This window comes from Somniosus microcephalus, chromosome 29 (genome assembly GCF_052327205.1).
Source record: "Somniosus microcephalus isolate GS21.2 chromosome 29, FLI_Smic_1.0, whole genome shotgun sequence".
Lineage (NCBI taxonomy): Eukaryota > Metazoa > Chordata > Chondrichthyes > Squaliformes > Somniosidae > Somniosus > Somniosus microcephalus.
In genome coordinates, this window is record NC_141015.1 from 39,585,811 (window position 1) to 39,611,227 (window position 25,417).

Here is a 25,417-nt window from a genome sequence, read left to right on the forward strand (position 1 = left end):
CAACATTGACCTTTCGCGACCTCTTCAATCATTTACTGCTAACACTATTTGGTATTGTCTTTTAAGTTGGCTGTAGTTAGGAAGTTGCAAGATCGCTGGCGTTACACAGCACAGGAGGAGGAGGCCATTCGGCCCATCGTGCCTGTGCCAGCTCTTTGAAAGAACTCTCCAATTAGTCCCACTCCCCCTGCTCTTTCCCCGTAGCCTTGCAAAGTATTTCTCCAATTCCCTTTCGAAAGTTACTACTGAATCTGCTTCCACCGCCCTTTCAGGCAGCGCGTTCCAGATCAGAATTCGCTGCATAAAAATAAATTAGTCTAATCTGGTTCTTTTGCCAATTATCTTAAATCTGTGTCCTCTGGTTACCGACCCTCCTGCCAGTGGAAACAGTTTCTCCTTATTCACTCTATAAAAACCCTTCGCAATTTTGAACACCTCTATCAAATCTCCCCCTTAACCTTTTCTGCTCCAGTCTCTCCACATAACTGAAGTGCCTCATCCCTTGCATTATTCTGAGATTAAAACATTAAAACAGGTGACCGCTATCAGGTTGCTACAATATCATTACAGCAATGAGTCAAAAAAGATTTACGGCAGTGTCCCCTGAAGATGATTTACTTTGTACTTTACTATACAAAGCTTTATAAATCTAGGGATGCATTGCCTCCCATGACTCACCCTGTTGTGTCGATTTATGCCCGCCCTGACTGATCATCTCAGATTAACCCGATCGGACAGTTTTAGAGTGAGAGGGTTCAAGCACTATTCCTACAACGCTGCTGTTCCAAGTTTTTAAACCATGGCCTTAATAAAAACTGTCAAAACTTGACATCCTAACATAGTTACTGGACTGCAAAGTTCCTGACTACGAGGAGACAGAGTGAACTCTGATCCTCACTGATGTCTCCCTGGAAGGTGAGTCGAGACCGCCTCAGTTGGATTATTCGATTAGCGTCGGGGGAGGGGGCCTTCTCCTCGAGGGCCACAGCTCCCTCGTGGCCAGGTGACTAGTGAGTGATTGATGGATGTGGAGGAGACGGGCAGGCCGGCAACTTTCCAACAAAGAATGAAGTGGAATGGAGAGCGGTAAACAGGGTAAACAGGGTGGGGGAAGTAAGCGGCAAATCGTCCTGTTTAACACTGTAGCCATGTTGTAATTTATTTGCGTGTCTTAAACTTTGTTCGCCTATGTCTGCGGTTGCCTATGGCTCATTTTTTTAACATTCGTTTCTGGGATGCGCCCATCCCTAATTGCCCTCGAGAAGGTGGCGGTGAGCCGCCTTCTTGAACTGCTGCAGTGAAGGTGCTCCCACAGTGCTGTTAGGGAGGGAGTTTCAGGATTTTGACCCAGCGACAATGAAGGATCGGCCGATATACTTCCAAGTCGGGATGGTGTGTGACTTGCAGGTGGTGGTGTTCCCGTGTGCCTGCTGCCCTTTTGGGAGGTGTCTTTGCTGCCTTTGAAACAACCCGACCATAGATCCACGTACGATGGAACAATTCCCAGGGACTGGGCTTGGCTGGGAAAGGTGGCATTGTAGCTTCTCCTACTCCTAGGATAGGTAAGGGGGATGGGAAGTTGGGTATATAAGGCAAGATCTCGATAAAGGGGTGAGGAAAGTGAATAGGAGAGCGTGAGAGACTGAGGGCAATAGAGAGAAAGAGAGTGAGAAGGAAAGTACGTGAGGGAGAGCACATGTAAGAGACAACATGCACAAGAGAAAGTAAAGGGGCGATTTTGTCAATGGGGGGCGGGTTGGAGGCGGGACCCCCGCTTGTCGGGTTTTAGTCCCGCCTCAGACCCGCCTCCATCGACTTGTGGCCAACCCACTCTATTTTCCCTTGATTGACCTTGTTAAGCCCGCCCAGCGGGTTTAGCAGGCCAATTAAGGGGAAGCCGGTTACAGAGAATGTCAGCCTATGACGTTTCATCTGTCAAAAATTTTTGACAGATGTATTGTCATCATTTGACAGCTCTGTGAAGCTGTCAAACACTGACATTATCTGTAGTTTGATGAGTTCTTGAATTCAAACCTCTTTCTTTATCAGAAATTAGACGGATGTTGCATCGGAGAATGCAGCGGCCATCTGTCATCTCTGCCGGTGAGATGCGAGACTCTCCGCATCCCCAACGGTTGAAGCCTGCAGGAAGAAACAAAGATAAGTAAACATTTTCTATCACTTTCAACTCACCTCACATACTCACCTCTCCACACTTGCACCCATCACTTACCTTCACAGCGCACTTTTGCACTCCGCAGACCCACTGCTCGCCTTGGTGACCCTGGCGGGGTTTCCCTGACGTCGGGAAGCCCGCGCCTCTGTTGGAAAAATGCGGATAATCCTCTTAATTGCCTGTTAACAGGCAGTTAAGTGGCTGTAATCCCCTTCCTGCCTCCAGGAGACGGGACCCGGCGCGGGTCGGCTACCCGCCTCCTGGGAAGATGGCACGAAGGCGGGTTGGGGGTGGAATGGGCACCCGCCCCCAGATTCTGTCATTTTCCTGGCAGTCCCGCCTCTCCCAAGGCCGGCAAAATCGTGCCCTTAGTGTGAGAGAAAAACCTACAAGAGAGCACGTAAGAGAGAGGGAGCGAGAGCAGGAGAGAAGAAAGGCTATGTGCTGTTTACCTGTACCTCAATTACTGTTTATTATTAAACACAATGCTCGGTTTGTAACCATGTCTGGAGTTTGTTTTAAAAAAGCGGGGGACCCGTTTATCCCATGCTGTCGCCCAGTCTTCAAATTATCTACTATTGATTTAAAACTTGTGCCCGAAACAATTGGCCGATTATCTCAAATCAAGAGTTGTGTGGCTGAGGTCCATCTTTCCCTCGTCAGGATCTAATCTTTCACATCACAGCAGCAGCCAGACTTAAGTCACTGACCAGAATTAATCTGTGTCTTTGATCCACAGGTCTTATCTAAAATTAAGCACAGAATATCCTGAAGCTGCACTTTCATCTCACAACTTGAACCAGTCCCTACTGATCTTAACTCAGTGGCCAGGTAAAAAGTGTCAACCTGGCAGAGGATACACTGGGTGTAGAATTAAATGCCTGAAAATTACCTTCTTCAATTATTACAGGAAACTTTCGATTTACCGGCACCTAAATAACCGGAACTCTCGGTTAACCGGCAAAATTCAGGAGTAGGTTCAGGTAACTTTTATTACTTGCCTTCCTCCATTTGTTGCTGTGCAAGGGTGTGGCTGCAGCTGTTGCTAAGCTACAGAGACGCTTGCAACTTGTGCCGATTGTTTTGAAGCTGTTAAGCAACAGGGTTTGTTGCTTTATACGGAGCTCAGCTCCCTATCTTTTACTATAGCATTCGGTTATCCGGAATTTTTGATGAACCGGCACCACGTCGGTCCCGTTGGTGCCGGATATAAAAAAGTTTCCTGTAATGTGCAAAAAACAAACTGCGTTTATACAACGCCTTTAATGTAGTATAACATCCCAAGGCGCTTCACGGGAGTGTATTCAAATAAAATTTGACACCGAGCCACATAAGGAGATATTAGGGCAGGTGACCAAAAGCTTGGTCAAAGTGGTAGGGTTTAAGGAGGGTCTTAAAAGGAGAGAGAGGCGGAGAGGTTTAGGGAGGGAATTCCAGAGCTTAAGGCCCAGGCAGCTGAAGGCACGGCCACCAATGGTGGAGCGATGAAAATCAGGGATGCTCCAGAGGGCAGAATTAGAGGAGCGCAGATATCTCGGGAGGGTTGTAGGGCTGGAGGAGGTTTACAGAGATAGGGAGGGGGGGTGAGGGCCATGGAGGGATTTGAAAACAAGAATGAGAATTTTGAAATCGAGGCGTTGCCGGACTGGGAGTCAATGGAGGTCAGTGAGCACAGTGGGTGATGGGCGAACGGGACTTGGTGCGGGTTAGGACACGGGCAGCAGAATTTCGGATGAGCTCAAGTTTACATAGGGTAGAACGAGGGAGGCCAGCCAGGGGTGCGTTGGAAGAGTCAAGTCTGGAGGTAACAAACACTTAGCATATTCCTCCGATACTTCGTTTGCCACTATTTTAACCGAGGTAGTAACCAGTTTAATGAAGGGGTTGGTTCCTCAGTTAAATAGCAAAGGAATTTCATAACAACAGGTTTGCAGGCTAATATTTGAACAGCCTGATTTCAAGGCAAAATAATCCAGTTTCAAAAGGTGTCATTCTTGATTTAGTGTTTTAAGCCCGAGGATCAATCTTTGCCACGAAGTACAAGGCAATTTTTCCATCCAGGGAATTTAAAAAAAAAAAAACTTTTTTTGTCAAAGCTGTGCACAAAAAGAAATGTTTTTGGCCAACAAAGACCGGGGTTCCACTACCTTACTTCACAGCGATAACAAAGAAATCACTCGCATTTCTATAGCGCCTTTCACGTCCTCAGGACATCCCAAAGCGTTTTAGAGCCAATTACATCTTGAAGTGTAGTCACTGTTGTAATGTAGGAAATGCGGCAGCCAATTTGCGCACAGCAAGCTCCCACAAACAGCAATGCGATAATGACCAGATCATCTGTTTGTGAGTGATGTTCGTTCAGGGACAAATATTAGCCCAGGACACCGGGGAGGAGAATTCCCCTGCCCTCCTTTGAAATAGTGCTATGGGATCTGTTACATTCCACCTGAGAGGGCCAATGTGGCCTCGGATTAACGTCTAATGAGTGGGCACTTTCATTAGTCACTTAATATGGATGTGATCAATGTCTGGGCAATGTGTACAGAAACAGCAATGCACAAGTTACATTTCTGAAATTTTTTTGGTTCTTATTTATTTTAATATTCATTCCCATCTCCCTGCGTCACTTCCCATGTCCCAGGTTGAAAAGACAGGGCGACAACCTGATTGCATGCTTCAGTGTCGTCTGTGGCTCAGTGGGTAGCACACTCGCCTCCGAGTCAGAAGGTTGTGGGTTCAAGTCCCACTCCAGGGACTTGAGCACATAAAGTAAAGCTGACACTCCCAGTGAAGTGCTGAGGGAGTGCTGCACTGTCGGAGGCGCCGTCTTTCAAATGAGATGTTAAACCGAGGCCCTGTCTGCTCTCTCAGGTGGACGTAAAAGATCCCATGGCACTATTTCGAAGAAGAGCAGGAGAGTTATCCCCGATGCCCTGGCCAATATTTATCCCTCAACCAACATCACTAAAACGGATTATCTGGTCATTATCACATTGCTGTTTGTGGGAGCTTGCTGTGCGCAAATTGACTGCCGTGTGTCCCACATTACAACAGTGACTCCACTTCAAAAGTACTTCATTGGCTGTAAAGCGCTTTGAGATGTCCGGTGGTCGTGAAAGGCGCTATAGAAATGCAAGTCAGTCTTTTTTTCCTTCTTCTGCCCGAGTCATTCTGCCGCCATCCCATTGCAAGGTGGATGGGGAATCGCGCCCTTTAAATTTCCCACCTCCTTGCTCGAGGGGAAACACCAAACCTTTGCAGGCCACACCAGCAAGATTGGTGGTCATAAACCACAATCCGTGGCAGAGTGCATTGGGGCATTGCTATGCTGAAAAGCCACGACCCAGTTTTAGGGGGTAAAAAAAAAATCATCTCCTTGTGTAACTACCTACAGAGGTATTATTCAGCTCAATGCCCCTGCATAGATGTCGAGTGAAAACAGAAACACAGCTAATGGAAAAATGTGTGGCTGGGAATATTCACAGCCGAGCTGATTGTATAGTGACTGAACCTGTGTACGTGTGCACAGAATGTTAAGTTTGTTGATGTTTTCTCAATTATTATTATCCTGCACTGTGCAGTATTATGCTGTTCTATACTGGGGTGTTGGGAACAAGAGGAGGCCATTCAGCCCCTCGAGGCTCTTCCGCCATTCTATCAGATCATGGCTGATCTGTACCCCAACTCCATTTAACTGCCTTTGCTCCTTTATCCTTTGATACCTTTGTCCAATAAAAATCTGATCAATCTCAGTCTTGAAAGCTCCAGTTGTCCCAGCATTCACAGCCTGTTGGGGTGGTGGGGCAGGGGGCGGTGGGGAAGGGGGTTCCAGATTTCCACTACCCTGTGTGTAAAAAGTGCTGCTTGATTTCACTTCCCAAATCTAGGCTGACGCTCCAGTGCGGTGCTGAGGGAGTGCTGCACTGTCAGAGGTGCCGTCTTTCGGATGAGACGTTAAACCGAGGCCCCGTCTACCCTCTCAGGTGGACGCAAAAAATCCCACGGCCACTATTTCAAAGAGGAGCAGGGGAGTTCTCCCCGGTGTCCTGGCCAATATTTATCTCCCAATCAACATCACTTAAAAAAAAAACCCAGATTATCTGGTCATTATCACATTGCTGTTTGTGGGAGCTTGCTGTGCGCAAATTGGCTGCCGCGATTCCTACATTACAACAGCGACTACACTTCGAAAAGTACTTCATTGGCTGTAAAGGGCTTTGGGTCACCCGGTGGTCATGAAAAGCGCTGTTAAAAATGCAAGTCTTTCTTTCTTTGCAAATAGCCTAGCTGTAATTTTAAGATTATGCCTCTTTGCTCTGGACTTCCCCGCGACATGAAGCAATGTATCTAAAGGAATTCGAGAGAGCAGGTATGTGCCTGTGCGCTGGTCCTTTCAAATTTACTTTAAGCAAGGAAGGGCAGGATATGTTTTCTCGTTCACAAATATATATTGCAGCTCAAGCATAGCAGGAGCAATTGCAACTGAATGTCATAAATGATTGACTGGAGGGCTACATAAATAGCTCAAACTGTATTAGCTTTGACAAGCCTTCACTTTGAATATTGTTATACCATTACATAGTTACTGCAGTTTGTTCAGGCATACATTTGGATAAGAACTTTAGGGGAGGGGGGGAATCCGTTATCTGTACATATAACACTCACGACACTTAGAAGTATATCATTGTTTGAAGTTCTTTGAGATGTTTTGGAGGGGCGTGATAAGGCACAATATAAATAGCAGTCTTTCTACACTGAGGGAATGCAGTGTTAATCTCATAGCTGGTGAAAAATCACAATACTTCCAAAATATTTTCCCAAGGAAGGTTTAGTTAGATTTAACCATATATCATTCAGCATCTCTCAGCATAGTGCCCGATACCAGTTGTTCTCAGGTTACCTCTGAATATAGCCTTTTTTTTGTTAAACTGATAAATATTTCTTCCAAATTTACTTAAACTCTTATTAAATTCCATCCAAGGCTACAAAAATGCTGAGACTTGTTTTTTTTAAATAATTAGGGAAATCGTCATTGCAATACTGTCAGTAAGTAGGACATGTTCATCCCTCACGGTTCTCCTCGGTGAAAGAGTCGGGGGTTGAGTAGGGGAATCGAGAACAAAGGGAGTCAGGGGACACAATCTTAGAATTCAAGCTAAGTGAATCCAGGACAAATGTCTTCACACAAAAGGTTGAGAGAAGGTGGAAGACCGCTGCAGAATGCCTTAGATGCAAAGTCAATCAAAGTGTTTCAATGGGAGATGGATGTATTTATTTGGGAAGTAATGTCGATTGCACGCTTCCCTCACTCGCACGCTATGGGTTGGACAATTGGGACTGCAGAGCCTCGTTTCAGCACAGCAACCCCGCTGGAAATGTGGGGATCACGGAATCACCTGTCTGGCGAGAGGGCAGGGAAATGAGATTTTTTTTTATTCGTTCATGGGATGTGGGTGTCGCTGGCAAGGCCAGCATTTATTGCCCATCCGTAATTGCCCTTGAGAAGGTGGTGAGCCGCCTTCTTGAACTGCTGCAGTCCGTGTGGTGAAGGTGCTCCCACAGCGCTGTTAGGGAGGGAGTTCCAGGATTTTGACCCAGCGACGATGAAGGAACGGCGATATACTTCTAAGTCAGGAGGGTGCGTGACTTGGAGGGGAACTTGGACGTGGTGGTGTTCCCATGCGCCTGCTGCCCTTGTCCTTCTAGGTGGAAGAGGTCGCGGGTTTGGGAGGTGCTGCCGAAGAAGCCTTGGTGAGTTGCTGCAGTGCATCTTGTAGACGGTACACACTGCAGCCACGGTGCGCCAGTGGTGGAGGGAGTGAATGTTTAAGGTGGTGGATGGGGTGCCAATCAAGCAGGCTGCTTTGTCCTGGGTGATGTCGAGCTTCTTGAGTGCTGTTGGAGCTGCATTCATCCAGGCAAGTGGGGAGTATTCCATCACACTCCTGACTTGTGCCTTGTAGATAGTGGAAAGGCTTTGGGGAGTTGGGAGGTGAGACACTCGCCGCAGAATACCTAGCCTCTCACCTGCTCTTGTTGCCACAGTATTTATGTGGCTGGTCCAGTTAAGTTTCTAGTCAATGGTGACCCCCAGGATGTTGATGGTGGGGGATTTGGCGATGGTGATGCCATTGAATGTCATGGGGCGATGGTTAGACTCTCGCTTGTTGGAGATAGTCATTGCCTGGCACTTCTGTGGCGCGAATGTTACCTGCCACTTATCAGCCCAGAGGTAGAGGTGCTACTGCTAACTAAAAACAGTAGAGCGGGCTGGATGAGCCGAATGGCCTATTCCTGTTTTTTTATGATCCTGTTGGGACTGCACCGATTCTGGATGTTTTTGCGCCTCGTCTTTCACACACGCTAACTTTGTTTTGCTTTCATCAAGGTGAAGGCTCGGAGATGACATTCCTTTCTATTTTGGCTTCCAATTTTAATATCAAGCACTCACACAGCTCAGACATAACATGGCCATAAATGCACTCAGTTTCCTCCTCTTCTGCGCTGCAATTTGCTTTAATCTTCGCCTCTGAAGAGCTGTGAAATCCTTGGCAAGTCGCTACTCTAAATTGCCTCCTCCGCCGGCCAAAGCTATATTTATGTTTGAACAAATTGCTTCTTGCTCTACATTGCAGGACAGTTTTCACACTTATGTTCTCAGCGTCGCGAGGAATGAAATGGACGCAATTCAGTAAGGGTTTAAGTGCACCTAGATGCCATTTCAATTTTACACACCAATCATTCTGCTGGTTGCTGGGTGACTAAATACGGGCACTCTGTCGTGGCAGTTTGCGCGTCGCGGGCTCACTGAGGTAAGATTGTGCGCGCTGATCGCAGGGCAGATATCCAAGGGAACGAAGGCTTTTTCAGCTCATCAAGCTACCCTGAATTCATCATCTAAATGAAAGGCTCGCGGCTGGGGACCGGGGGGGGGGGGGGATGGTGAGGAGGTCAGGACATGGGTTTCAGGGCTGTGGCAGCTGGATTACTGCTCTTTCGACACTTTGGCAGCACCTGTAATGTTAACAGTCAATTTCGCCCAAAAATGCAAGGTCAGTTCTTTGGATGGGAGAAAATATTGCCGGGAGAGAAAGCTCGGGAGTCGAAAAGTGGGTCATCTGGTGCTGGCAGCTATTAAAAACTTCTGGTCATCTCAAAGCTGTCACTGCTACCAAGGGGGAAAAATGGTTGCATCAGGGCCAAGAGACAGAATGGCAATATTTCAAGATGCAACTCTGGAGGTGCTGTTCCAGGAGGTATTTGCCAGAAGGAGAGTCCTTTTTGATGGCAAGGGCCATTCGCCCACTGAAAAGGAGCACAAGGGTGGTGTGGATGGAGGTGGTATAAAAGGTTAGGGTTAGGGTAAGGTTACGGCCAACCATCTTCAGCTGCTTCATCAATGACCTTCCCTCCAACCTAAGGTCAGAAATGGGGATGTTTGCTGATGACTGCACAGTGTTCAGCACCATTCACAACTCCTCAGATAATGAAGCAGTCCATGCCCACATGCAACAAGACCTGGATGACGTTCGGGCTTGGGCTGATAAGTGGCAGGTAACATTCGTGCCACAGAAGTGCCAGGCAATGACTATCTCCAACAAGCGAGTGTCTAACCACCGCCCCTTGACATTCAACGGTATTACCATCGCTGAATCCCCCACTATTAACATCCTGGGGGTCACCATTGACCAGAAACTTAACTGGACCAGCCACATAAATACTGTGGCAACAAGAGCAGGTCAGAGGCTGGGTATTCTGCAGCGAGTGTCTCACCAAAGCCTTTCTACCATCTACAAGGCACAAGTCAGGAGTCTGATTGAATACTCTCCACTTGCCTGGATGAGTGCAGCTCCAACAACACGCAAGAAGCTCGACACCATACAGGAGAAAGCAGCCCGCTTGATTGGCACCCCATCCACCACCTTAAACATTCACTCCCTCCACCACCGGCGTACCGTGGCTGCAGTGTGTACCATCTACAAGATGCACTGCAGCAACTCGCCAAGGCTTCTTCGGCGGCACCTCCCAAACCCGCGACCTCTTCCACCTAGAAGGACAAGGGCAGCAGGCGCATGGGAACACCACCACCTCCAAGTTCCCCTCCAAGTCACACACCATCTTGACTTGGAAGTATATCGTCGTTGGGTCAAAATCCTGGAACTCCCTCCCTAACAGCACTGTGGGAGTAACTTCACCACACGGACTGCAGCGGTTCAAGGCGGCGGCTCACCACCACCTTCTCAAGGGGCAATTAGGGATAGACAATAACAGCCGGCCTAGCCAGCGACGCCCACATCCCAGAAACAAATTTTTAAAAAGGTCAATGCTATTTCCCGTGTCTTGTCCTGCAAGGAAGCATTGCCATTGAACAATTGAACTATTGATCTGCTCACTGGAGCAGATGTGTCGGAGAGCATGCAAGTCCAGGCAGCCACCCCACCAACATCCACGGCGTCTTTAGTTTCAGGGCCTTCTATTGGCCTAGCCCAAGGAGATGCTGGGCCACCTCCATCCCTCGAGATGTACACTGAACCTCAGCAACCACCCTCCTTATTTCTTCCTACTGTTGGGAAAACACCGAAGGAGCACGTGGTAAGGAGGCAGAAGGCATGCTCCCTACACGGGAAGCACCAGGACGAAGCACGGTAAACCCCCCTGAACCATGCTAAGGTGCAACGACATTGAGGTTAACTGGCATTCTAATGTGTCACGACGGCCCATTTAGAATGAGGTAAGGAAGTTGTGGAGAAGTGCTGTGCTATTCACGGCCGTTGATACAAGGCTGGGACAAAGCCAGTAGGCCTGTTTTTGCCCCAGGGTATTGGCTACGTGCAGATGATGGTTGCACTTTGAATGTCATAGGGGCACTCTCTCAGCATGAAGACTCTTGCTGAGTCAACGGTTGGTTGTCCAGAGGCGTCTTGATTCCTGACCCGGATCCTCTTGGGCCACTTGTTCAACAGCTTCTTTGCAGGATGAGGTTCTGTAAGGTGCATCGGGTTAAAAATCAGGATTTCAAAGCCGGCCTGTACCACATGCCTCGTGTTTCTGCCTCTCATCTTTCAGAAGAACCAGCAGCTACAGCACGATGACCATCAGTATAACCATGGGCCCCGATATAGAGTCAGAGCACAGAAAGAGGCCCTTCGGCCCATCGTGTCCGTGCCGGCCATCAAGCCCTGTCTATTCTAATCCCATTTTCCAGCACTTGGTCCGTAGCCTTGTATGCTATGGCGTTTCAAGTGCTCATCTAAATGCTTCTTGAATGTTGTGAGGGTTCCTGTCTCATATACGCAGGGCTCAAGTACAGCTCCCTTGGCCAACACCCATAGATGGCAGATGGGACGCAGCCTCAAGGTGTGACTCACTGTGGTAGTGAAACTCGAAGGACACCATAAAATAAGCAGCAACATTGCTGGGTCAATACACAACTACCAACAGATTACCCTTGAAGGAACGGCAACCAACATGACTGAACATGCCAGCCATCCAGTGCCCGTTTCATATGGGCACTGAGCTTCAATAGTGCTGTTCAGGCACTGAGTCTGCATGAATAGCGAAGCAGATCACTCACATATTGTTCAGGACCTTTATCAGCTTGCACAACACCTGATGTATTGGCCCTCAGTACCACAGGCACTTCCCCTACTGCATGACGGCACATTAGGTGCAAGGGGTGCACAACAGGCCCCGGTACCTGACAGCACAACTTACCCACAGCTACCGGCATCAAACATCACATCATTAGCCCTGGCAGCACGAGCCAGTCTCGCCTCGCGTCATATCATTTTAATCAAAGTGACTTGTTAGAACTGTGACAGCACGGAAGAATTTGGGCACTCGCAGGGAAGGCAGTGAAGAGGAAAAGAAAAAGAAGTAGGGGATGTAGAGAAGAAAAGAGAGGCAGGACTTTGATCTGTACGAGTGCCTTAACACGTCTCAAAAATTCTCCAAGAGCTTCACAGTCAATGAATTACTCTGAAGTTCAGGCTGTTTCTCTACAGGCTGAAGTAGTCATCAACTATGTAATCACAGATGTACAATATTTAGAATACTCAAAGTACTGCCGTGGAAATAATTGGAAAAAAAAACCTCACAAATTGATCAGGGAGAGATGACAGGCAATTTACATTCCAGGCTGTGTTTGTGTTGCTATCAGATATATCAGAGCCGAAATAGGATCGCTTCTCAACAATTAATTGAGAAACTGAAGCTTTTTCTACTTAATAAAAGTGTAACTGTGCCAGCAATCCAGCTTAAATAACAACTTGGTGTTGACCTTCAGTCCCTGGGCTCCTGGCTGTCACAGAGCCAGGACCCAGTGAAAAGCCGGAGCCAGAAACATTCTCCCTCTCCCGTCTCTCAGTGCCACACTGATGAGAAGAACCATTTATTTCTGAACAAGTTTGAGTTCATCGCAATTTCGCAAGTGGGCTGAACCTCTGCCTTTGCAATATGACCAAAAATAAACACTGTGGGACACTGCAGCTTTAAGCAGCACAAGCTTCCGCTCTATTGAGTGCCTTTCGCTTTGATCATCATTTCTGATGCTTGCATTAGGTCAGGTACTTCTAATTCAGGAAACAGCCGGGGATCGTACAGCCTCTTACAATCTCATTCCAACAGAGAAGGGAGCGATATCTTGGGGTTTAAGAGAGATCCAGACTCTCAATAGGGCTCTTTAGGGAACAATCCAAACTATGGCTGATTGGTCACACGCTGAATAGACACAACAGGAGTGCCACTAAGCTCTAAACTGCGTCCCCAACTTCACATTCCTTCAAGACCATCGCAAAGACAGTAAAACTACCTGTAATCACTAACAAATATATTTATCATGTACAGTGGATCTGCCGTGGCACGATGAGTTGGAGGACATAATGGGGGACGATTCCCTCGGGACATTGTGCAAACCCCATCACCGTAACTTCAAGGGAAACAGGGATGGGAGTACATTCTTTGAACTGGTTCCTGGCAAACTGAAGCCAATCCATCTTTTTCCCCTCGGGCGATATGCATCATGAGCTAAAAATTGTATCTATAAAAAAATTATATATTGCACACACATTCAAACAGAAAGCTGTCTTGAATAAAGACACAGAGAAACACACAGATGCAGAACATAGACAGATAGATACACACAGATTCACAGAGATAGCTGAATACATTGATGAAGAGACAGTCAGATATATATAAAAACAGATAAACATACAGACAGTTAGATATATACCAACACAGATAGATAGATAGCAATGAGCTAGATGGAGATGCACAGATAGATACCGATACACAGAGCGAGAGAAACAAATTGAAAGTTACACAAAAGGTAGAAACACTGATAGAGGCACACAAACCAAAAAAGAGTAAGATACAATAGCAAAATACTGCGGATGCTGGAAATCTGAAATGACAGCAGAAAATGCTGGAAATACTCAGCGGGTCAGGCAGCATCCGTGGAGAGAGAAATAGAGTCAACGTTTCTGGTCGGGGACCCGTCATCAGAACGAAGGGTCCCCGACTCGAAACGTTAACTCGGTTTTTCTCTCCTCGATGCTGCCTGCCTGACCTGCTGAGTGTTTCCAGCAGTTTCTGCTGAGTAAGATAGCTGTATGGCTACAGATCTACCAACACAGATTGGCGCAGATACACAGAAAAAAGATACATTGATGGAAAAATAGATACAAATATTTGCCCTGTTTAAAAAAAAATCCTTAACGAGCTGCATAATGTATGTATACAAAAACCTTTTAACAGCTTGTGACAGGTTCAAGAACCTTTAACAACAGGCGTTAAAGGCTTACATTTTTTTTGGCCGCACTGATGCGCTGGCACCTTTAACCAGGGGGCAGCAAAAGCAGAGTTTCTGGACAGCGATTTGGAAAAAAAGGCAGAGAGAAAAAATAGGTTGTTTGTGGCCATCGAGAAACGCGGCCCATTCTTCCCCTCCCAAAGTGTTGCCATTTTTATTTGATTCCGTGTTTTTTTATTTTAAAGAGAGAGATGCATCACTTTCCACATTGCCAGCACATGGTAGAAGTGTGTGCTTTGCCATTGCTTCTGAAGATTTGAGTACATTAGCTCCTGGACTTCAGTGGTTACAGCTCCCAATGAACTGTTTATGGATTTGCACATCCCTAAGCAGCACATTAAACACTTCCATCAATATAGAACAACATACTTAATGCCAGAAAGAAACAGTCTACTGTGAGGACAGGTCTGGCTCAATTCCCAGCCTTGAAAAGCTATTTACTCACTCAGAAGCTACATCTACAGTGCTGGGTTAACTCACCATTAATATCCATAGGATTACACAGGATATACGGCACAGAAACAGGCCATTCGGCCCAACCAGTCCATGCCAGCGTTTATGCTCCACTCGAGCCTCCTCCCACCTTTCCTCATCTAACTCTATCAGCATAACCCTCTATTCCCTTCTCCCTCATATGCTTGTCCAGCCTCCCCTTAAATGTATCTATACTATTCGCCTCAACCACTCCCTATGGTAGCGAGTTCCACATTCTCACCACTCTCTGGGTAAAGAAGTTTTTTCTGAATTCCCTATTGGATTTCTTGGTGACTATCTTATATTGATGGCCTCTAGTTTTGCTCTTCCCCACAAGTGGAAACATTCTCTCTGTATCCACTCTATCAAAATTTTTCATAATTTTAAAGATCTCTATTAGGTCACCCCTCAGCCTTCTCTTTTCAAGAGAAAAGAGACCCAGCCTGTTCATCCTTTCCTGATATATTTCCCCTCGCATTTCTGGTATCATCCTTGTAAATCCTCTCTGCACCCTCTCCAGTGCCTTTATATATACGTTTTTACAATATGGCGACCAGAATTGTACGCAGTACTCCAAGTGTGGTCTAACCAAGGTTCGATACAAGTTTAGCATAATTTTCCTACTTTTCACTTCTATCCCTCTAGAAATAAACCCTAGTGCTTGGTTTGCTTTTTTTATGGCCTTGCTAACCTGTGTCGCAACTTTTAGTGATTTGTGTATTTGTACCCCGAGATCCCTTTGTTCCTCTACCCCACCTAGATCCGACATTGTTCTGTGACTCTAATAACACAGGGGGCTCTCATCAGAACAGATATTGATGCAATGTGTCTGACTTTACAGCTCCTTTAATAATTAAAAAGTGCACAATGAACCGTCCTTTGTTTACACGCACAGTGGAAAGCCCTCAACTGGAGAGGAGGAGGGAGAGATGATCAAACTTGGGGCAAATTTATAAATAGCTAAACTTTGCCAATGTTGCTCATTTGGGTTCAAGGTAACCTTTTTTTTTTAGCTAAATAGCAGCGTTGCCATTTTCTCCAACCTGGCAAAGTCCTCTGTTGCCATAACAGCTGTATTCTGTGGTTGTAACCATGGCAGTAAATATTGGTTCCATATTTGTTTTTTAAGAGGATATATTTGGAAGCTTCCCCAGCTCTTCAAGGAGAAGAGGCCTCAAGTGGGAGACTAAGCACTCAGCCAGAGGGAGGGAGTGTTGAGTGCAGTGCTTGGGGGAGGGCTAACTAATCTGCTACGGCCATTCACTCTAGGGTGTTTTAGTGTATTTTCTAGCAATAATCAAGAATAGCAGTTGAAACATACAAGATTCTGAGGGGGATTGACAGGGTAGATTTTGAGAGGTTGTTTCCCCTGGCTGGAGAGTCCAGAACCAGGAGCCATAGTCTCAGGATAAGGGGTAGGCCATTTAGGACTGAGATGAGGAGGAATTTCTTCACTCAATGGGTGGTGAATCTTTGGAATTCTCTACCCCAGAGGGTTGTGGATGCTGAGTCGTTGAGTATATTCAAGGCTGAGATCGATAGATTTTTGGACTCTCGGGGAATCAAGGGATATGGGCATTGTGCAGGAAAGTGGAGTTGAGGTCGAAGATCAGCCATGATCTTACTGAATGGCGGAGCAGGCTCGAGGGGCCGAATGGCTGACTCCTGCTCCTATTTCTTATGGTGCACAACACTAAACTAGCAACAAAAAAAGCTCAAAATTAAATGTGGCACAATCACCACGATAAACTTCAACCACATCAGAGACTAAAGCCATTTTGTTTTTATTGTTGATTTTTGCATTACAAACAGGAGTTGTGGAGTGGTACCGTGGCATCAGATCTTCCTGCTTACTCTTGGGCCAGGCCCTAAAGGCCCCAGAATTGAATTCCTTTTACCTGCTCTCAATTCCTGGCTCAGAATAGGCTCAATAAAATCATGGACTGGACCATTTTTCGCCCCCAGAATCACGATGGGGCTAAATATGTAGAATGATGGAGCAAAACACATGGGATCTTATTTACTGAATCAACGTTAAAAATACATGTTTACGGTACAGGGTCAGGCTATGGCTAGCTACCAATCTCTGATGTTTCGAAGATTTTCAGTTACGAGGAATGACTATAGCTTTGATGGTAGACGAGAGAAAATGAGGTTTTTCACTAGAACAGAGAAGATCAAGAGGAGATCTGATAAGAGTCTCAAAATTAATACGGTAAACGGGGAAAGAATGATGTCCATTGGACAGCAAGACAATATCAAGAGGGTGGATCATCAGCAAAAGAATAAAGGGAGAACAAAAAGGCAATTTTATGTAGAGGGTATGGAATGCCTTATCAGAAACAATGGTGGGAGCAGAATCATAGATTTTAAGAGGGAAGTGGCTAAGAAAACAAAAAACTTTGAAGGGAATGGGGCAAAAGCAGAGAAATGGGACTAAGATGATAGGACTTTTAGAGAGATGCAATGGGCTGAATGGCCGCCTTCTGTTCGGGGAAAAGTTTAGGAATTGTGTGCAGAGTTCTGCTCCTGGTCAGCACATGGTGAGTATATTGGGAGCAGCTACTTTCACACAACATTTAAACAATCTCTGCCTAAGTTTGTAGGAACAGCGGGCTTCCTGAGCACCTTTCCGACCTGGCCTGACACTGTACTTAAGCTACAATTCCAGTCTGAGCCAGCCGAAGTAAGGGTGAGGCCGCCTCCTCCCAGAATCTCACGGCCCTCCCTTTCAGGGTCGTCGGGCTGGGGACCAGGCTCCGGGGTTATACTGCATCACAAAGCAACAGGACAACCCCAGCCACAGAAACAGATCTGACTAGCATCACGGGCAGTTTCCCCTGGTATTGGCAACTCAGAGGTAAAAGGATTGGAGTGAGGGACCTAATCATTCTCCACCAGCAATGATTCACAGGGCTCTGATTCGCAAGTGTCAGAATTCCAAATGCAAAGGATAAATTAGCTCATAACATTCTCTCCTTGAGATATTTTAGTATTAGCACACTTCTATATTAAATAAGGCTCTTGAAATATTAGCTTAACTGACATATAAAATCTCTTCCTCTGCTATTTTAACAGAGGTGTTAAAAAAATGGGTTAACACACTTGTTAAAAATCATGGAAAGATTAATTTCAAAACAAATGCGTTAAGCGATTCTACAATATTTGAAGAGCCTGGCTTTAAATGCAGAGACACCCTGAAATACAGTGAAATGCTACAATGCGGAGATATAGGGCTCGATTTTGTCAATGGGGAGCTTTTGGAGGCGGGACTCCCACTTTTTGGGTTGTAGTCCCGCCTCCATCGACTTGTGGCCAACCCACGCTATTTTCCCTTGATTGACCTTGTTAAGCCCGCCCAGCGGGCTCAGCAGGCCAATTAAGGGACACCTGGTTACTGGTGACGTCAGCGATTGACATTTCATCTGTCAAGAGTTTTTGACAGATGAAAAATCAGCGTTTGACAGCTCTGTGAAGCTGTCAAACACTGACATTCTGTCTTCTAACTTGAGTCCTTCTACTCAGACTCAGTTAGAGATCTCTCCAGACCAGAAAGCAGAGGCTGCAGCTTTTGACAGTTCAGCGGCCATTCTGCTTTCTGTGCTGGTGAGCTGAGGGACTCCCGAGAACTGAAGGAAGGAAGCCTGCAGGAGAAAGTAAAGGTAAGTAAAACTTATTAAAACACTTTACGCTTACCTCACACACTTACCTCTGCACACATGCACCCATCACTCACCTGCACACCGGACATCTCGACCCCTCCAACCCCTGCAGACCGACGGTCCGCCTCGCTGACTTGGCGTGGTTCGAAGCTGTCAGACAGCCCACACTTCAGGGCTAAAAATAGGGATTAGGCAAAAAACTGTTTGTTAACTACCTGTTAACAGGCAGTTAATTGGCACTAATCCCCTTCCCGCCTCGGGGAGGCGGCTCCCAGCACAGGTCGGGTACCCGCCTCCTGGGACATTGGCACGGAGGCGGGTTGGGGGCAGGATGGGTTCCTGCCCCCCGATTCTGCAATTTTCCCACCACTCCCGCCTCCTCGGGGCTTGGAAAATCAAGCCCATAGTGTGGACAGAGAGACAGGTTTGGGCCGGTGGGGGGGGGCGGGGCGGTTGGAGGGAGAAACAAGGCCTATATTCTCCAGAGTTTAGAAGAATGAGTGGTGATCTCATTGAAACATACAAAATCCTTACAGGGATTGACAGGGTAGATGCAGGGAGGATGTTTCCCCTGGCTGGGGAGTCTAGAACCAGGGGTCACAGTCTCAGAATAAGGGGTCGGCCATTTAGGACTGAGATGAGGACAAATTTCTTCACTCAGAGGGTGGTGAATCTTTGGAATTCTCTGCCCCAGAGGGCTGTGGAGGCTCAGTCATTGAGTATATTCAAGACAGAGATCAATAGATTTTTGAATATTAAGGGAATCAAGGGATATGGGGATAGTGCAGGAAAGTGGAGATGAGGTAGAAGATCAGCCATGATCATACTGAATGGCGGAGCAGGCTCGAGGGGCGGAATGGCCGACTCCTGCTCCTATTTCTTATGTTCTTATGAACAGAACAGTACAGTTTGCTTCAAAAACAACAGTAAGATCTTGTCGAAACATTCCACACTCATTTTGTTTCCCTCAGTGTGCAGCAGCAGTACTGACCGAGGTGATTCTCGACATTCATTTGCAGCAAATCTTGTTTGCTTTGGCTGATGGAAGGGCCTAAAGTTGGAAGCACTCACCCTTACAGTCAATATAAACCCCGAGCTGTAGAGGGGATTTTCTCGATCCAAAGGGCCGTTCAGAGTCAGAGCTCCACTGATGTAATCTAAGGCAAAGATGCTGTTGGTATTACCTGTGAAAACAAAAACCAGCCCAGTCTGTTATTCACCCAGAGCACGTGGACAAGCTGCTAATCACAAGAAAAAAATAATTTAACAGGGTTTCATCATCCACCTGGCTTCGTTCAGACAGACTGCATCTACAGTAACAGCAACAGCACGGTGATCTTGTGACAGGCTAAACAATAACCCACTTAATTACGTAGTTCTACCGTGAAGGCTGTCTAAATGTTTAATAAGTCAGATATTGGGCTCAGTACCAACAAGCTACTGAAGTCAAATGAAACAATGATACCCGGACTCCAGGGGTTAAGTTACGAGGAGAGATTACACAAACTAGGGTTGTATTCCCTAGAATTTAGAAGGTTAAGGGGTGATCTGTTCGAAGTTTTCAGGATAGTAAGGGGAACAGATAGGGTAGATAGAGAGAAACTATCTCCATTGGTTGGGGATTCTAGGACTAGGAAGCAGCCTAAAAATTAGAGCCAGACCTTTCATGAGTGAAATTAGGAAACACTCCGACACACAAAGGGTGGTAGAGGTTTGGAACTCTCTTCCGCAAACAGCAATTGATGCTAGATCAATTGTTAATTTTAAATCGGAGATCGATAGATTTTTGTTAACCAAAGGCATTAAGGGATATGGGGCAAAGGCGGGTTTATGGGGTTAGATCATAGATCAGCCATGATCTCATTGAATGGCTGAACAGGCTCGAGGGGCCGAATGGCGGAACAGGCTCGAGGGGCTGAATGGCCTCCTCCTGTTCCTATGTTCAAACCACCACAATTGGTGCAAGTTCAGAGCAAACAAAATAAAACTCTCAGAATCTACCCACTCATCTCATTTGCATCAAAGATTGCAAGCCATTTGTTATTCTGATGGAAGACATTATCCAGGTGCTATAACACTGCTGTGAAAATACTTTGTTTAAAGTAACATTATCCGCTTTAGTGATCGAATCAATACCGTACACGAGCTGACTTGGAAACACCAACGATCTAAATTAAAAGGGGTGAGGTTACCACAGAGAAATCTTCAGGCAGAAAACATCCTGAAACACTGAGGAGCGTCGTGCTCTGAAACCTCTGCCCAAGGCCCAGTTTAAGGGTTAAGTGTGTGCGGCAGCAGAGTGTGGTCAAACTCTCTGCACACAACACAGGGCAGGGAAAAGGGATCCAACAGCTTTAGCTGAAGAGCTAGCAGTAGCAGTCGTGATAGGCCAAATAGTCTCCTCCTGTGCTGTTACTTCTATTTTTTTTTAAAGCCATAGAACTTTACAGCACAGGCCACCATTTGAACCATCGTACCAGTGCTGACTCTCAAAGAGCTGTCCACATAGTCTCCCTTCTCTGCCCTTTCCCCATTAATTCCATCCCATCAGTGCTGCCGCTCAGAAATATCCTGAGTTGCTTAACTTTTAATATCCGTTCCTGGGATGTGGGCGTCGCTGGCAAGGCCAGCATTTATTGCCCATCCCTAACTGCCCATGGGAAGGTGGTGGTGAGCCGCCTTCTTGAACCGCTGCAGTCCGTGTGGTGAAGGTGGTCCCACAGTGCTGTTAGGGAGGGAGTTCCAGGATTTTGACCCAGCGACGATGAAGGAACGGCCGATATATTTCCAAGTCAGGATGGTGTGTGACTTGGAGGTGGTGGTGTTCCCATTTCCTGCCCTTTCCAATACCTTTTTAGTTTTCCTTCTTAAAATATTAATCCAATCTTTTCTCATTAATTTCTCCACCAATTTTCTCCTCTTGTTGGGAGTTTGCTGTTCCCACCAAGAGGGCATCAATTGTTGTCCAATATTTCGCCCAATGTTGTTTTTAACCTGTGAGCCTTGATGGGCGAGTACTGCCTGGAGATTCTACCACAGGAGCTCTCACAACCAAAACCATTCCCATCCTCAATCCCATCAATGCCTACACTGCCAGTAGGGGTCATTGGATGGAGATCAGGAGCAGGAAACCCCGACTGGTTTTCAATTCGCTAACACAGACGCCATGAACTCAAAGGCAACGACCCTACAATCGCCCAGCTGAGATCACAGAATGACACAGCACAGATGCCGGCTCTTTGAAAGAGCTCTCCAATTAGGCCCACTGTTCTTTCCTCATAGCCCTGTGATTGAAAGCTACTATTGAATTTGCTTGCACTACCCTTTCAGGCAGTGAACTCCAGACTAACAACTCACTGCGTAAAAAATGATGTTCCTCACATCATCTCTGGTTACATAAAAACATAGAAGATAGGAGCAGGAGTAGGCCATTCGGCCCCTCGAGCCTGCTCCGCCATTCAATGAGATCATGGCTGATCATCCAAACTCAGTACCCTGTCCCTGCCTTCTCCCCGTATCCCTTGATCCCTTTAGCATTAAGAAATATATCTAACTCCTTCTTGAATATATTTAATGAATTGGCCTCAACTGCCTTGTGTGGTAGAGAATTCCACAGGTTCACCACTCTCTGGGTGAAGAAATTCCTCCTCATCTCAGTCCTAAATGGCTTACCCCTTATCTTTAGACTGTGACCCCTGGTTCTGGACTCCCCCGCCATCAGGAACAGCCTTCCTGCATCTAGTCTGTCTAGTCCTGTTAGAATTTTATAAGTTTCAATGAGATCCCCTCTCATTCTTCTAAACTCCAGTGAGTACAAGCCCAATCGACCCAATCTCTCCTCATACGTCATTCCTGCCATCCCAGGTATCAGCCTGGTGAATCTTCGCTGCACTCCCTCCATGGCAAGAACATCCTTCCTCAGATAAGGCGACCAAAACTGCACACAATACTCAAGGTGTGGTCTCACCAAGGCCCTGTACAACTGCAGCAAGACATCCTTGTTCCTGTACTCGAACCCTCTCGCTACGAAGGCCAACATACCATTTGCCTTCTTAACCACCGCCTGGTTCTTTTACCAATTACCTTAAATCTGTGTCCCCTGATTACCAACCCTTCTGCCACTGGAAACACTTACTGCACTTTCAGGGGAACCACAATGCAGATGCTTGAACTTACTTTTTTGCCGAGGTAAGCTGTTCACGGTTGCTTTGTAAATTTTCCCAATAGCTTTATTTAATTCAACCAGGCACCTCCCGTGCCTAAAACAAAAGGCAGCCTGCGCCATGCGAGTCTAGGCCGCTGGAAAGCACAGGGAGACTGGCAGGGAGACTGGCAGGCTGACGACTGTCCCTAGTTTCCTTCCATCCTGTAGGTTTCCCCTTTGACGATTCAACAGATGGCAGTGGAGGTCAGCGAGCTGGGAGGATGAGCCTGTGCCCCACAACTCTACGATGCTCTGTCACACTTTGTTATTGCGCCGCCCGCTTTGAAAATTGAACTTCAAGAGGCCGTAACAAAAGTAAAAGACTGCGGACGCTGGCAATCTGACGTGAAAACAGGAAACGCTGGAAACACTCAGCAGGTCAGGAAGCAGCGAGGAGAGGAGAATCAGAGTCAACGTTTCGGGGCAAACCCTTCGCCAGAACTGGAAAAGGTTCGGGAAGAGAGATTTTTAAGCAGGGGCAGGGAGGAGGGGAAGAAAGAACAAAGGGAAGTAAGCTCGAGGAACAGCACCTCGTCTTTCCATTAGGCACTTTACAGCCTTCGGGACTCAACATAGAGTTCAACAATTTCAGATCATAAATTGGCCCCTGTATTTCTTCATATATTTTTTTTTGCTCGTTTCCTCACATGGTAGCTGTTAATGTTGTTGCCATCATCATTCACACATCATCTAGAGCCATCTTTTGTTTCTTAACTTTTGTCCCATTACATCTCCTTTTGCCTCGCACCATCACCCCTTTTGTCATTCAATCTCTCCTGCCTTCCATCCTATCACAGACCTTCCCTTTTGTTCTTTCCTCCCCTCCTCCCTGCCCCTGATTAAAGATCTCTCCTCCCTAACCTTTTCCAGTTCTGAGGAAGGGTTCGACCCAAAACATTGACTGTGTTTCTCTCTCCTCGATGCTGCCTGACCTGCTGAGTGTTTTACAGCATTTTCTGTTGTTATTTCAGATTTCCAGCATCCGCAGTATTTTACTATTGTATTTAGGTCTTGATATACCTATCAATTCATCCAATGAAAAGCGACGAGTTAAGATAGTAACTATAGGTTTTTATTGGCTAAATAACAGAGCCCACCCTCGTGGGTGATCGGGTCCAACAAGGAGGAATACCAGCCAGTCGACCACCTTTATACCTGGGCAAGCAGGCGGAGTCATGGGCGGAGTCAGCTGTGGTCAGCCCAGGTATAACAGCGTGACAAGAGGTGACCTTGTGTAGTGATACAACAGTGTAAACAGTGATAACCATAGTGTAACGATATAAACAGTGATAACCATAGTGTAACGATAGTGAACGATAAAAGTGGTTTACCACAGGTCTTAACCACCGTCTTCTTTTATCATTTAATCACTCCTGGCCTCCACCCTTTCACAGAGCTTCTCCTTTTCTTCCTTCCTCCCCTCCCCCCTTTCTCCCTGGCTCTGTACATCCTGATAAACTGCTGGATCTCTAACTTCTTCCAGCTCTGATGAAAGGTCATCGACCTGAAACATCAACTCTGAGTGTTCCGAGCATTTCCTGTTTTTATTTGCGAGACCATGCCAGGCGTTAAAACTAGTGAAGCGATCATATCAGCAACTCCAGTGGTAACCGTGCGGTTTACAAAATGTTGAAGTGCCTTGCTCGGTTCTCAATGAAACACTAGCCTCCTTTCAAAAAAAATGCTGCGCTTTTATTATTTACGTCTTGATGCTGACTCCAATTGCAGGGAAAAGATATACAGCAACTTCACCAACAATAGCAACAAGGATATGAAAGTTTTATTACAGCAAAATGTTCACATTCAGGAAGCTGTTCGATTCTACTTGACCAAAGTTTGACTGGTAAGTTCTCTGCTGCCAACATCAAAAATGAGACAAATTGGTCATTGGCTGAATGCAAAAGCGACACAGAAGAAGCTGTGCTTATCACTTCAAAACACACAGCGAGTCCGCCACAAATCCATTATCCACTGAAATTAGCCCCAAGTGCTGCTCCGCCGAACAAGGCAGCATGCCGAGTCACTCGATGCCCAACAAGCCACAATGACACATGAATAACGATGACTTGGGTGAGGTATGGGAGAGACGCTGGTCCCCGCGAAATTGTACCCCAGCGAGAGTCAGCCAACTTCTGGGGAGGAGGGGGCACAATGACAGAACAACCATGAAAAAAAAGAAATAGCAAGATGGCGGGCTTCTTTTTTTAAAAATGTGTTTATGGGATGTAGGCGTCACTGGCAAAGTCAGCATTTATTGCTCATCCCTAATTGCCACTTGAGAAGGTGGTGGTGAGCCGCCTTCTTGAACCGCTGCAGTCCGTGCGGTGAAGGTGCTCCCACAGTGCTGTTAGGGAGGGAGTTCCAGGATTTTGACCCAGTGATGATGAAGGATCGGCCGATATATTTCTAAGTCAGGATGGTGTGTGGAGGGGAACTTGGAAGTGGTGGTGTTCCCATGTGTCTGCTGCCCTTGTCCTTCTAGGTGGAAGAGGTCGCATGTTTGGGAGGTGCTGTTTGTGTTAACAGAGAAGCAGTTATGTTAACACAAACATTCAAGGATATCTGCCATTGCAGGGCTTTAATTTTGATGCCTTCTTTTCAAAACAACAATAACGTGCATTTATATAGAACCTTTAATGTAGACACGTGTCCCAAGGTGCTTCACAGAGGTGTAATCAGAACAAATAGGAAGGCAAGCCAAAGACACAGCCATTAGGAGGGGTGAGCGACAGCTTGGTCAGAGAGGTTGGTTTTAAGGAGCGTCTTAAAGGTGGAGAGAGGAGGAGGGAGCGGGACGGGTTTAGAGAGAGAATTCCAGAGAACGGAACCGAGACACGTGAAGGCAACGCTGACAATGATGGGGCAAAGGTAGGGGGAGATGTACAAGATGCCAGAGCTGGAGGAACAGAGAGTTCGGGGAAAGAAAGAAAGACTTGCATTTCTATAGCGCCTTTCACGACCATCGAACGTCTCAAAGCGCTTTACAGCCAATGAAGTACTTTTTGAAGTGTAGTCACTGTTGTAATGTGGGAAACGCAACAGCCAATTTGCGCACAGCAAGCTCCCACAAACAGCAATGTGATAATGACCAG

General features: G+C 46.5%; 1 protein-coding gene across 1 annotated transcript in view; it reads right to left on the bottom strand.

The window, feature by feature from the left end:
• LOC147098679 (cadherin-23-like) overlaps window positions 1–25,417 on the bottom strand; it is a gene marked incomplete at its 5' end in the record, with an annotated part of 367,151 nt that overhangs the window by 166,868 nt on the left and 174,866 nt on the right. Inside the window, one exon of the mRNA XM_085969993.1 lies at window positions 19,193–19,305. Within this exon, the coding sequence (XP_085826119.1) occupies window positions 19,193–19,305 (113 nt within the window). The remainder of the gene's footprint in view (window positions 1–19,192; window positions 19,306–25,417) is intronic.